The sequence below is a fragment of the Siphateles boraxobius genome, unplaced genomic scaffold, assembly GCF_051911475.1.
Source record: "Siphateles boraxobius isolate OS27281-9 unplaced genomic scaffold, OSU_SipBor_1 7, whole genome shotgun sequence".
NCBI lineage: Eukaryota > Metazoa > Chordata > Actinopteri > Cypriniformes > Leuciscidae > Siphateles > Siphateles boraxobius.
In genome coordinates, this window is record NW_027509197.1 from 39,267,797 (window position 1) to 39,280,187 (window position 12,391).

Here is a 12,391-nt window from a genome sequence, read left to right on the forward strand (position 1 = left end):
AACCTCCGCTTCACGTCGGGTGGTTCTTCGCCTCTATGTCGTGCATTAAAATCCTTTAATGCATGGCTAGCCGTGGATTATCCCTTACTTAATAAATACTGTAACAAATGTATTGCTCATCGTTAACTAATGAACCTTATTGTAAAGTGTTATTGAGTAATTTTACTGTTTTTCTGTTTTAATAGATGCACATGCAGTGGTGGAACAAAAACACAGTGTTTGCGGCACAGATGTTCAAGCTTCACTGTTTTACTCAACTTTGCAAAAGGCTTTAACCGGAGAAAAACCCACCCTGACTGACACCACCACAAAAGTCAACATTTCTGTCAGCGAAGATCTACTCCTATTCTTCGAAACCAATAAGCGATGTAGAACACAACTGGAGAGCGATGCCAAACTGCTTCATGCCAAAGTTTTCATTGACAGCACAGCAAGTGAAATGATTCTAGAGATGGACGTCAATAAAGAGTCTCTGACCGCGCTGCAAATCGCACCAACTTGGGAGTCCAAGATAATGAGAGGAATTGAGTCGTTTTTGAGTGGATACGACACAGAAGAGCTGAAAGTTGAGGAGGACGTCTGGAGGAAAGTTGAAAAGGACTGTGACGTTCTCGTCACGGTTGATACAGCGTTCTCCTTTAAGGAGCGCGACTCTAAAGTTGTAATTTCTGGAGTGAAAGAGCAGGTCAGGATCCTTTCGGATAAAATCGGGATTCTCCTGAATAACGCTGCTGTTGAGGTCGAAGTGGAAAGAAACACGATCGAAGCAAGAATTCAACTAGACTGCAAAGAGACATTTGATCTGATAAAAGAGCGCGTACAGTCCAAACTAGGGCAGGTGAGTTTATCCCATGATGAGAAACAACATATTATTTCCCTCAAAGGTTTGAAGGAGAAAGTAAATTCAGTGGAGATGCTCATCAAAAACGCACAGAAGAACATACTCACGCACCAGCTGAAGCTTTCTTCTCATCTGATTGACTTTCTAAACTCGCTGGATATTCTAAAGTTTGAGCAGGACAACCACATTCCAGCTAGATTCATAAACCGAAAGGATTTTTTTGGGATCTTGGTTGAGAAGGAAAACCTGAAGGGAGCTGTGGAGAAAATCGGTGAGATTCTCAAAGAGGAGGTTATGCAGATTTCTCCCAATCAGAACGGTGACGCTTTGACACGCTTTCTCAGGAATCTTCCAGATGAAATGAAGAAAGCAAACGACATCAGGATCGCACAATCAAACATGCAGGTTATAATATGCGGGCTTTCTAACGCAGTTGCGGATGTTACAGGAAAAGTCAGGAGATATCTAGAGAACAAGGAACCGACGACTGAAAACGTCCCTCTTAAATCTGTGCGAGAGGTCGAGTTCGTGGACTCCTCTCTGAATCTATCCGATCTCCCTGAACTCAAGCGGCTTGGCGCTTCGATACTTGCTTACAAAGCGTCAAATTCTCCTTGCTTGAAGGTCACAGCGCCGAAAGACAACATTAAAGATGCCGTGGATGTCGTACAGCAGACGCTCTCATCCATTGTTGTGGAGAAGCTTAAGTATCGCAAAGCAGGAGAAGCCAAGGTTCTGGAAAAGCTCGAAGACAACATAAAGACAAAAGCCAGAGAGAAGCAATGCAACCTGTATTTATCACAAGAACACATAATTGCTCTTCCGAAGAGCTTCACACACAAAATAAGCGATTTCGTGACTCTGAGCGTCATTGAGGGAGACCTGCACCATTTTACAGCCGACGCTTTGGTCTGTACGATGAATGGAAATCTAGATTTTAAAAACCCCGTGGCTCAGCGCTTTCTTAAATTTGGAGGTGACAAGATTTCAGAAGTGTGTAAAACTCCCAAGAAGGAAAAGCAGAGTCTTTTACCTGGAGATGTGCTGGTCAGCGATGCTGGAAAACTCAATGCCGAGACGCTCATTTACGCCGTGCTCCCGCAGAAAGGTCAAGCGCTGGACTCAAACTACCTTCAGTCGTCCGTGAGAAACTGTCTCCTTACAGCTGAGGGAAAGGGATGCGGTTCCATTGCAATGCCGGCAATTGGTTGTGAAACCTTTGGATTCTCCGTCAAAGAAAGTTGCATGGCGATCCGGGCAGCCGTACTGCAGTTCTGCAGCGAGCATCACAATTCACCTAAAAACATCAGAAATATCAGCGTTTTGGATTCAGATGAGAAGATCGTTGAGGAGTACAACGCTCTGATCCAGGAACTAGTATGATCCCCTACTAATTTATAACCTTAAATGTTTAAAAATGTTTAAATGTTTAACAACACTGCAAAAAAAAAAATAGTTCTTCCTCAGTGTTTTTCTCTTATTTTCTGGTACAAATATCTAAACATCCTTAAATCAAGATACATTTACTGGAGAAGCAAAATGACTGAAGATATTAAGTGAGCTTATTCTTAAAACAAGAACATATATCTGAAGTCAGAAAATAAACTTAATTTTAATTATTTTATTGTATTATTATTATTATTTTTCTGACTCCATTGGCAGATATTTGTTCTTGTTTTAAGCTAAAAAAACATAATTTTGATGATTATTATTTATGTCATGATTCTGCCCTCGTGTCCTTGATTTCCTCTTGTCTTGTGGCAGGATCATGACAGAATCATGTTTTTTGTGCAAGCACATGGTCTTGTTTTGAGCCATGTGCTTGTGTTGTCTCGTTACGTTACCCCGCCCCCTTGTTATCCTCCTCTTGTCATTATTGTCTAGTCAGCTTCACCTGTCTTTGTCATTAGTGTCTCCCTATTTTATCCCCTTGTGTTTGCTGTCTTGTGTCGGTTCATTGCCAAACGTTACTTGTGAGTATCCTGTGAAAGTCTTGTCATTGAAGGTCTAGTCATTTTTAGTATCTCTCGAAGTGTTGTTTGTTTTCTAGTATTTTGTCAGTGTCGTTGTCTAGTTAGTCACCCAAGTCCTGTCTTGTTTTGCCCCCTCGTGGGCTTTGTTTTCCCCTTTTTGTCTTCAATAAATTGTGTGAAGAGCATTTAGTCTGCTTTTGGGTTCGTCAATCTGCATCCACGTAACAATTTAAGTAAACAAGACAGTCATTTTACATCTCAAGTAAATGTATTTTGATTAAAGAATGTTTGGGTATTTGTACTGGAAAATAATTCAGAATTTTACGGCATATCATCATCATCAAAGTCTATATTCAAGGCAAACTTAAAAGTTATACAATTTAAAATACTGAAAAATATTGATAAAATATTGCAATCATTTAAGAATATTATCTCTACAAACAAATAAAACAAAAATATATTAACAATAATAATAATAGTAAACCAATTTCAATTTGATATTCAATAAAAATTCAAATAGTTTGCCAGGAGACGACTTTTTAAAAATGTCCATTAATGTACTTTCTGAAAATAAAAATAGCCTAATATCATTTAAAGGGTTAGTTCACCCAAAAATGAAAATTATGTCATTAATGACTCACCCTCATGTCGTTCCAAGCCCGTAAGACCTCCGTTCATCTTCAGAACACAGTTTAAGATATTTTAGATTCAGTCCGAGAGTTTTCTGTCCCTCCATTGAAAATCTATGTACGGTATACTGTCCTTGTCCAGAAAGGCAATAAAGACATCATCAAAGTAGTCCACGTGACCTCAGGGGGTTAGTTAGAATTTTTTGAAGCATCGGAAATACATTTTGTTCCAAAAATAACAAAAACGATGACTTTATTCAGCATTGTATTCTCTTCCGTTTCTGTTGCTAAACCCCAATCGCTCCCCGGGCGCCACTCAAGGCTGCCCGCTGCTACAGGTGTGTGTATCCACGTTTGCAGTGTGTGTGTGTGTTCACTACTCTGCTCCTAATGTGTGTGCACTTACTTGGATGGGTTAAATGCAGAGGTCAAATTCCAAGTATGGGTTACCGTACTTGGCCATCACGTGTCACTTTCACTTTCACTTCACTTTCACTATTTTTGTCTTGTTTCCAGTCCAAATATCAAACATTTCTTAAATCCAGATACATTTACTAAAGTAGAAAAATGACGTAAGATATTAAGTCTTGTTTTCTGGGGAAATCAATAAAAATTAAGTGAGTTTTTGCTTAAAACAAGCAAAATTATCTGCCAATAGGGCAAGAAAAATAATATTGTTTCTGTTTGAATTAACATTATTTTTCTTACCCCATTGGCAGATCATTTTGCTTTTTTAAAGCATCAAATCACTTAATTTTTATCAATTCCCCCGGAAAACAGGACATAATATCTCATTTCATTTTACTCTTCTAGTAAATGCATCTTGATTTAAGAATTTTTAGATATTTGGACTGGAAACAAGACAAAAATACTATGAAAAGCATTTTTTGCAGTGTACATGGGTGACTCTTGTGTGACCAATTCGACATCTCGCATGTCTGGTCATTTCTATTTTCTAAATGTAAATAATGGTTAGGACTTTCATTTATAACTGGATTCACTTCATATAATTTGTTATGGACACTTCATTCCATTTGCCACTTTTTGGAAATGTACAAACTCTGTAGGGGTTTAATCCTGGAAAACATGAGGTTTTTTTTTTTTTTTTTTTTGCAGTGCATATTTTTTTTTATTGATCGCCTATATTTTATTATTAACAGGGATTTCCTGACATGTCAACAAAAATCCCCCTTCAATCCTGGAAGCTAAAACACGGATCAGACAAAAGAGGTACCATAATATATATATATTTTTATGCCTTCCTGTAGCTCAAATAGTAAAATCAAGGTCATGGTTCGATTGCAGGAACTAATACAATGTACTGTATACCTTGAACGCTTTGGATAAAAGCATCTGCCGAATGCATAAATGTCAATGTAATTTCACAACTCCTGGACTTGGAATTGCTAATGTACTTTTCTTTTCACATGACTGGGAATTGAATCAGTGCGGATCAATGGTGTGCCAATATTCCTCAAAAAGGGTGACATCACCAAAGAAACGGTGGATGTCATAGTGAATTCATCCAACAAAAGTTTAGATCTTAACACCGGTAAGTGTTTCTTTGCTATACACTGCAAAAAAAATGATTTTCATACTCAGTATTTTTGTCTTGTTTCCAGTCCAAATATCTAAAAATTCTTAAACCAAGATGCATTTACTAGAAGAGTAAAATGACATGAGATATTATGTCCTGTTTTCCGGGGGAATTAATCAAAATTTAGTGATTTGATGCTTAAAAAAAGCAAAATGATCTGCCAATGGGGTAAGAAAAATAATGTTAATTCAAACAGAAACAAGATTATTTTTCTTACCCTATTGGCAGATAATTTAGCTTGTTTTAAGCAAAAACTCACTTAATTTTTATTTATTTCCCCAGTAAATAAGACTTAATATCTAAAAATTGCACTACTTTAGTAACTGCATCTTGATTTAAGAAATGTTTGACATTTGGACTGGAAACAAGACAAAAATACAAAGTAAGAAAAGCATTTTTTGCAGTGTAACATCAATACTAAACAGACTTGCATCATCATCACACTTTTACATTTCATGCAGTGTTTTCCAGTCTTGTTTCCATCTAATCATCATCATTTTACAGGCGTTTCTGGTGCCATCTTAAAAGCTGCAGGAAAATCTGTTGTTGATGAGTGCAAAAAGCAAGGTATTATCATAAGGTCTCTTAATATTGAGTAATGCTTATATTACACCGCAAAAAAAAATGCTTTTCATACTCAGTATTTTTGTCTTGTTTCCAGTCCAAATATCTAAAAATTCTTAAATCAAGATGCATTTACTAGATGAGTAAAATGAAATGAGATATTATGTCCTGTTTTCCGGGGGAATTAATCAAAATTAAGTGATTCGATACTTAAAAAAACCAAAATGATCTGCCAATGGGGTGAGAAAAATAATGTTAATTCAAACAGAAACAAGATTATTTTTCTTACCCTATTGGCAGATAATTTAGCTTGTTTTAAGCAAAAACTCACTTAATTTTGATTTATTTCCCCAGAAAACAAGACTTATTATGTCATTTTTCTACTTTAGTAAATGCATCTTGATTTAAGAAATGTTTGATATTTGGACTGGAAACAAGACAAAAATACTAAGTTAGAAAAGCATTTTTTGCAGTGGGGCAGTTCTGAGTGACTTGATCCAGACGTGTGTGTGTGTGTGTGTGTGTGTAGCTCCTCTGAAAGCAGGTTCAGCTGTGATGACGAGCGCTGGAGCGCTTCAGTGTAAGAACATCGCTCAGATGGTCGGGCCAGAGAACATCGCAGACATCACAGCCTCTCTGGAAAAGGTTTTGAACCTCTGTGAGGGAAAGATGGCCACAACTCTGGCCATTCCTGCCATTGGAACAGGCATGACAAAAACCATAATGTTTGATATTTCAAATATTCTTTTTTAGAGCAATTATGGAAGTCCATTTCTGCCAAGTAGGGGGAAAAAAATCATGCTTTGGTAAACCATAATTATGACAAAAAAAGTCATTATGTCATAAATGTTGAAATTTTGACATATTAAGTTGTACTAATTGACCCTATGATGTACTAAGTTATCATTTTGACTTTTTATCTCATAATTGACAAAATGTCATAATTATGTCATTACTGTAATAAATTCGAATATTTTGCCAGGAGAAACTTTAAAAAAAAAGTCCATTAATGTACTTTCTGAAAATAAAAATTGCCTAATATCATTTAAAGCAAGAAATTCCAATAAAATATGCAAGGAAGACATACAAAAATCATTTCTTTCAATAAATATACATGGGTGACTCTTGTGTGACCAATTCGACATCTCGCATGTCTGGTCATTTCTATTATGTCATAATTATGACATGCGTCATTATGAGATAAAAAGTCAAAATTATGACATTAAGGCATAATTACGATGCACTTAGTCATAATTCTGACATTTTAAAAATTCAAAATTATTACAAAAAGGCAAAATTATGACATACTGACAATATGACTCAAAACTGACATAAAAGTCAACTAATGAGTCATAATTATGGTGTACTAAGTCATAATTTTGAAAAAAAAAATCATAATAATGTCATGCTTCCATACTGTATTTACGAGATAAAAAGTTGAAATAATGACAGTCAAAATTATGACTTGTCATTATGAGATATAAAGGTATGATTATGGCATGCTAAGTCACAATTATGAGATAAAAAGTCAAAATTAAGACGAAGTAAAAGCTGACATAAAAAGTAAAAATTATGATAGTCAAAATTAAGACATAAGTCATAATTCTAATGTAATAAGTCAGTAATTTTGACTATCTCATTATGACAAAAAGTCATGATAGTCAGAATTTTGACAAAAAGTACAAATTGACAGTCATCGTGAGATGAAGATAAAAAATATGACTTTGAATATGAATATGAGTCATAACTATGATGTACTAAGTAAATAGTCAATTGAGATAATTGAGATAAAAAGTCAAAATTGACATACTACTTTTTCCTTATAATTATGATTAATGATATTTTAAATATCATAATTATGACTAATGATATTTTAAATTTCATAATAATGATTAATGAAAGCATGTATTTTTTCTTATGTGGCGGGAATAGGCTTCCATAAGAAATATCAAGTCCTGAGCAATAATCTTGTTCCCGCAGGACGAGGCGGCTTTGAACCGAAAGAATCCATCAAAGCCATTCTCACAGCGATCGAGAGACATCTGCAGGAGCCGAACTCCTCGTGCTTCAGGAGCATCACTATAGTGGCATTCAACCAGAAGATCTTTGATGACTTCCGTGATTACTTCAAAGTGTGGAACAAGGTTAATACCAATCGATTAACAAAAATAGCTTCCAGATTTCTTTTTTGTCATATTAAATTTGTTCAATTTGTTTTCCTGCAGCCTGCACGCAACAAGATGCCTGAAAATCAAGGTTTTCACAACATGCTTATACACATGCTTATTTAGCAAATAAATATGCTCTACACTGCAAAAAATGCTTTTCTTACTTTGTATTTTTGTCTTGTCTCCAGTTCAAATATCAAACATTTCTTAAATCAAGATGCATTTACTAAAGTAGTAAAATGATTAGATATTAAGTCTTGTTTTCTGGGGAAATAAATAAAAATTAAGTGAGTTTTTGCTTAAAACAAGCTCAATTATCTGCCAATAGGGTGAGGAAAATAATCTTGTTTCTGTTTGAATTAACATTATTTTTCTCACCCCATTAGCAGATAATTTAGCTTTTTTTAAGCATCAACTCCCTTAATTTTTATTTATTCTCCCGGAAAACAGAACATAATATCTTATATCATTTTACTCATCTAGTAAATGCATCTTGATTTAAGAACTTTTAGATATTTGGACTGGAAACAAGACAAAAATACTGAGTAAGAAAAGCATTTTTTTGCATTGTAGTTTTTTAGATACATTTCAATGTAATAGTTCTGGCATTTCCAGGAGTGATCATTTTAAATCTTTCTCGTCCTCTATAGTCAAAATCGGAAGTGTCAGAATTGAGGTAAAGAAAGGAGACATCACGACAGAAACTGTCCGAGGGATTGTAAACACCACCAACAGAGACATGAGCCTGAGAGGAGGTCAGTATGATCAAATATAACTCAAAATACACCACACGTTTACATGAACACATCATTTACTCTGAAATAAGCCATAGATGCATGCTGTCCGATCCAACACAACTCTTTATTAAAAAACAATCGACAGTCAAATGCTCCGAACAAACATATAATCCTCCGACATGATCCAGGCGCTATTAAAATAATATCAAAACGAGCCGTTTTTGGCTTGATTAAATAAACGCTTTGTTTATAATGAGGAGGACGTTGTAAACTATGACACTTGCAGGATGTTTTAATGGTACAAAGACCTCTTATATGTCAAAAGAACAAGGCATTTTTAATTTATCATGTCATGACTCATTTAAATCTTCACTGCAAAAAATGCTTTTCATACTCAGTACTTTTGTCTTGTTTCCGGTCCAAATATCCAACAATTCTTAAATCAAGATGCATTTACTAGATGAGTAAAATGACATAAGATATTATGTCCTGTTTTCCGGGGGAATTAATCAAAATTAAGCGAGTTTTTGCTTAAAACAAGCTAAATGATCTGCCAATGGGGTGAGAAAACAATGTTAATTCAAACAGAAACAAGATTATTTTTCTTACCCTATTGGCAGATAATTTAGCTTGTTTTAAGCAAAAACTCACTTAATTTTTATTTATTTCCCAAGAAAACAAGACTTAATATCTTACGTCATTTTACTACTTTAGTAAATGGGTCTTGATTTAAGAAAAGTTTGATATTTGGACTGGAAACGAGACAAAAATACTAAGTAACAAAAGTTTTTTTTTTTTTTTAAATATAAGTTCATCATAGAATAAGAAACAAATCCTATTCTCTATTTGCTGTCATTGTCCTCGACCCTCTTTGGTCAGGGTTCAGTGGTTTGAATCGTATTGAATGGCAATGCAAGCCTACACCGAAATATGATGTTTTAAACATGATGTTCAGTGTGTCTCACCTTGACAAGCTCAAAAGCTCCTTGTTCTTCAGGTGTATCGGGTGCCGTATTTAAAGCAGCGGGAGCGTCTGTGGAGCAGGAGTGTCAAACACACGGTGAGAGAACGTCACACACCACATAATCACACCTGGATAATAATCAATCACATGAGCAAGAGATGTTCTGGATATCAGGTGTGATTGGGCTGAACTGATACTGAATGACAGGGACTGGTAATGTTAAACAAATGGAAGTGAGAAACTTTTAATCCATTTTTAATGTCTTGTGAGAATGACTAACAGTATGTAAATAATGAAAACATTATGTTTCTGTAAGTCTGGTGGGATTAAATGACAGACAGACAGACAGACAGACAGACAGACAGAGACACACACACACACACACACACACACACACTACAGTGAGACCAAAAAGTCAATTCACCTTTATCTCTACAGCGCTACAGATTGTTTTAAAGCAGCTTCACGGTGATAAACAGAATCGATAATGTAAACTTCATCAAATATGAGGCAAATTCAAATTCTACAGCTCTAAAAAGACAATAGTGTCATTATACAGCTCAATTCAGTTCAGTTCAATAACTGTAGTTCAATTAGAAACAAATGAGTTAAATTCCACAATAAGCATATCTTATCTTATAAGAGTGTTATTATTCAGCACAATTCAGTTTTCTCAGTTGAAGTCAGTGCAGCCAATTCAATAATATTACTTAATAATAATTGAAAAGTATTTGTACGTTTCAGTTACGGAAAAGTATAAAGTAAAATATAAAAGTATTTTAATGCATTAATTATGCACCTTATAATAATGCATGAATGAATAATTGTAACCACAGTTATAATACATTAAACCATTTATCTATTCATTGATATGCATTTAGAAAGTATAATGCATTTAAACATATGACAAACAACCAATTTCAGATGTAACAAGGGACTCTGCAAAGATTATGAAAATATATAATGCATTTTAACGTACGTAATGAATGCCTTTATAATGCATTACACATAAAGGCTTTAAGTAAACTGTTACTGAAAATCTAAATGTCATTAGATACAAAGTATCACAGCAAGAGTTATGATGAAAGATGCACAAACACACTTACAATCATAAAGAAGTTAGTTGGTTTCACTAAAAGTCCTCAAAACACACTCAGCAAAAATAAAGCTCTAGTGGCGATGTTGGGAATTGCAACCAACAGAAGTTTCGGTGGCCGACAGGAAGTGATGTCGTCGACTGAGACAGCAGAGAGTTGTCAGTTAAACAATGAGGTTTCTTTACAAAGATAAATTAAGAAATTATGTTTACTTTATTATTCATTAAAAAAAATGCTTTTGTAACTTAGTATTTTTGTCTTGTTTCCAATCCAAATATCAAACATTTCTTAAATCAAGATGCATTTACTAAAGTTACTAAAAAATGACATAATATATTAAGTCTTGTTTTCTGGGGAAATAAATCAAAATGAAGTGAGTTTTTGCTTAAAACAAGCTAAATTATCTGCCAATAGGGTAAGAAAAATAATCTTGTTTCTGTTTGAAGTAACATTTTTCTTCTCACCCCATTAGCAGATCATTTAGCTTTTTTGCTCATCTAGTAAATGCATCTTGATTTAAGAATTTTTAGATATTTGGTGATACAAGGCAAAAATACTGAGTATGAAAAGCATTTTTTGCAGTGTATGTTATTGCGAATATTATTGTAACTTGTTCATCATTGTGTCAGTGTTTTATTCGCTTCTTTGCACGAAGAACAACACAAAAACGCGTTTGTCCGTTTAGGGCCACTCGGTGTAAGGACACCCGCGGTGTGTGTAGACAGAAATGTCTCATTCTAAGGTAATAAAAACAATGGTTCATTAAGTAAGGTCTTTATACACCACTGAAAACAGTTATGTATATGATATTGCATTTCTGCCAACAGATCCTCCTAAATATTACACAATGCACTTTTAAACAAGCATCTGACGTTCTGGTTTCTTTATTGTGAAGGTCCGTTGCAGAACGACGTCGCAGCCGTGACCAGCGGTGGGAACCTGCAGTGTGATGTCATCATGCACATGGTGGGCCCGCACACGGCGGCAGAGATCATATCCCGCGTGAAGAAGGTTCTGGAGCGCTGCGAGGAGAAGCAGATCACCACGCTCTCCTTCCCGGCTGTCGGCACCGGTACGAGCGTCGGCTGTTAGAGGCCCACTGAAAGCAAAATTTACGTTTTTTAGCTCTTAGCATGAATAGGAGAACCTTAAAGGGGTCATCGGATGCAAAATTCACTTTTATATGGTGTTTGCATATAAACCTGTCTTTCCACACAACCACCATTCAACGAAAAAAATCGTTTTTTTAATCCTTAAAAAGCCTAAACACTCTCAATAATCAAGCCGAGCAATATGATGTCATATTGCTCATGCTCCACCCACGACTGTCCCGTATTAGCATATTTCACATATTAGCATGTTTCCTCCCTCAGCCATTTGTATACTGTCTGCCAAGCAGCACTTTTGCCCCGTTTACACGAAGGGAAGACGCAGATATTTCCCTGCTGTTTGGCCTCTAGTTTACACGAAAACCCCGTGTTAATCACAGAAAAAAACTCAGGTCAAAGTGGAGATTTCTGATAACGCCGGTTATGTGTTGCCGTGTCTACTGGGAGAAACGGGGTTTTAGGTTCTCAAACGTCACATCATGCGCCAGAAAATGCTTAACGTCATGTGAGCACCCAGTTTGGCAGAGTTATGTTGGCGCTCGACGGCGTATTTATGCGGGTTGATGTAAATCGATGTTGTGTACACAATGTTATTATTGAAAACGGGGGGGGGGGGGGGGGGTGTATTAGTTTCTCTAAATACCTGGCTGTGTGTAAATGTGGCCTTTATGTGTCTTGTGTCGACACCCCCTATGGAAGAGTTTGTTGTTCT

At 35.7% G+C, this 12,391-nt stretch overlaps 1 protein-coding gene across 3 annotated transcripts in view; it reads left to right on the top strand.

Annotated features, from left to right (window-relative positions):
• The window catches only part of parp14rs3 (poly(ADP-ribose) polymerase family member 14-related sequence 3), a 36,992-nt gene that overhangs the window by 12,075 nt on the left and 12,526 nt on the right, over positions 1-12,391 (top strand). For all 3 annotated transcript variants that reach the window (XM_077215804.1, XM_077215805.1, XM_077215803.1), the window contains 10 exons: positions 186-2,218; positions 4,604-4,673; positions 4,891-4,995; positions 5,545-5,607; positions 6,134-6,310; positions 7,585-7,748; positions 7,830-7,860; positions 8,423-8,527; positions 9,507-9,569; positions 11,466-11,642. In XM_077215804.1, coding sequence (XP_077071919.1) covers positions 186-2,218; positions 4,604-4,673; positions 4,891-4,995; positions 5,545-5,607; positions 6,134-6,310; positions 7,585-7,748; positions 7,830-7,860; positions 8,423-8,527; positions 9,507-9,569; positions 11,466-11,642 — 2,988 coding nt within the window. The remainder of the gene's footprint in view (positions 1-185; positions 2,219-4,603; positions 4,674-4,890; positions 4,996-5,544; positions 5,608-6,133; positions 6,311-7,584; positions 7,749-7,829; positions 7,861-8,422; positions 8,528-9,506; positions 9,570-11,465; positions 11,643-12,391) is intronic.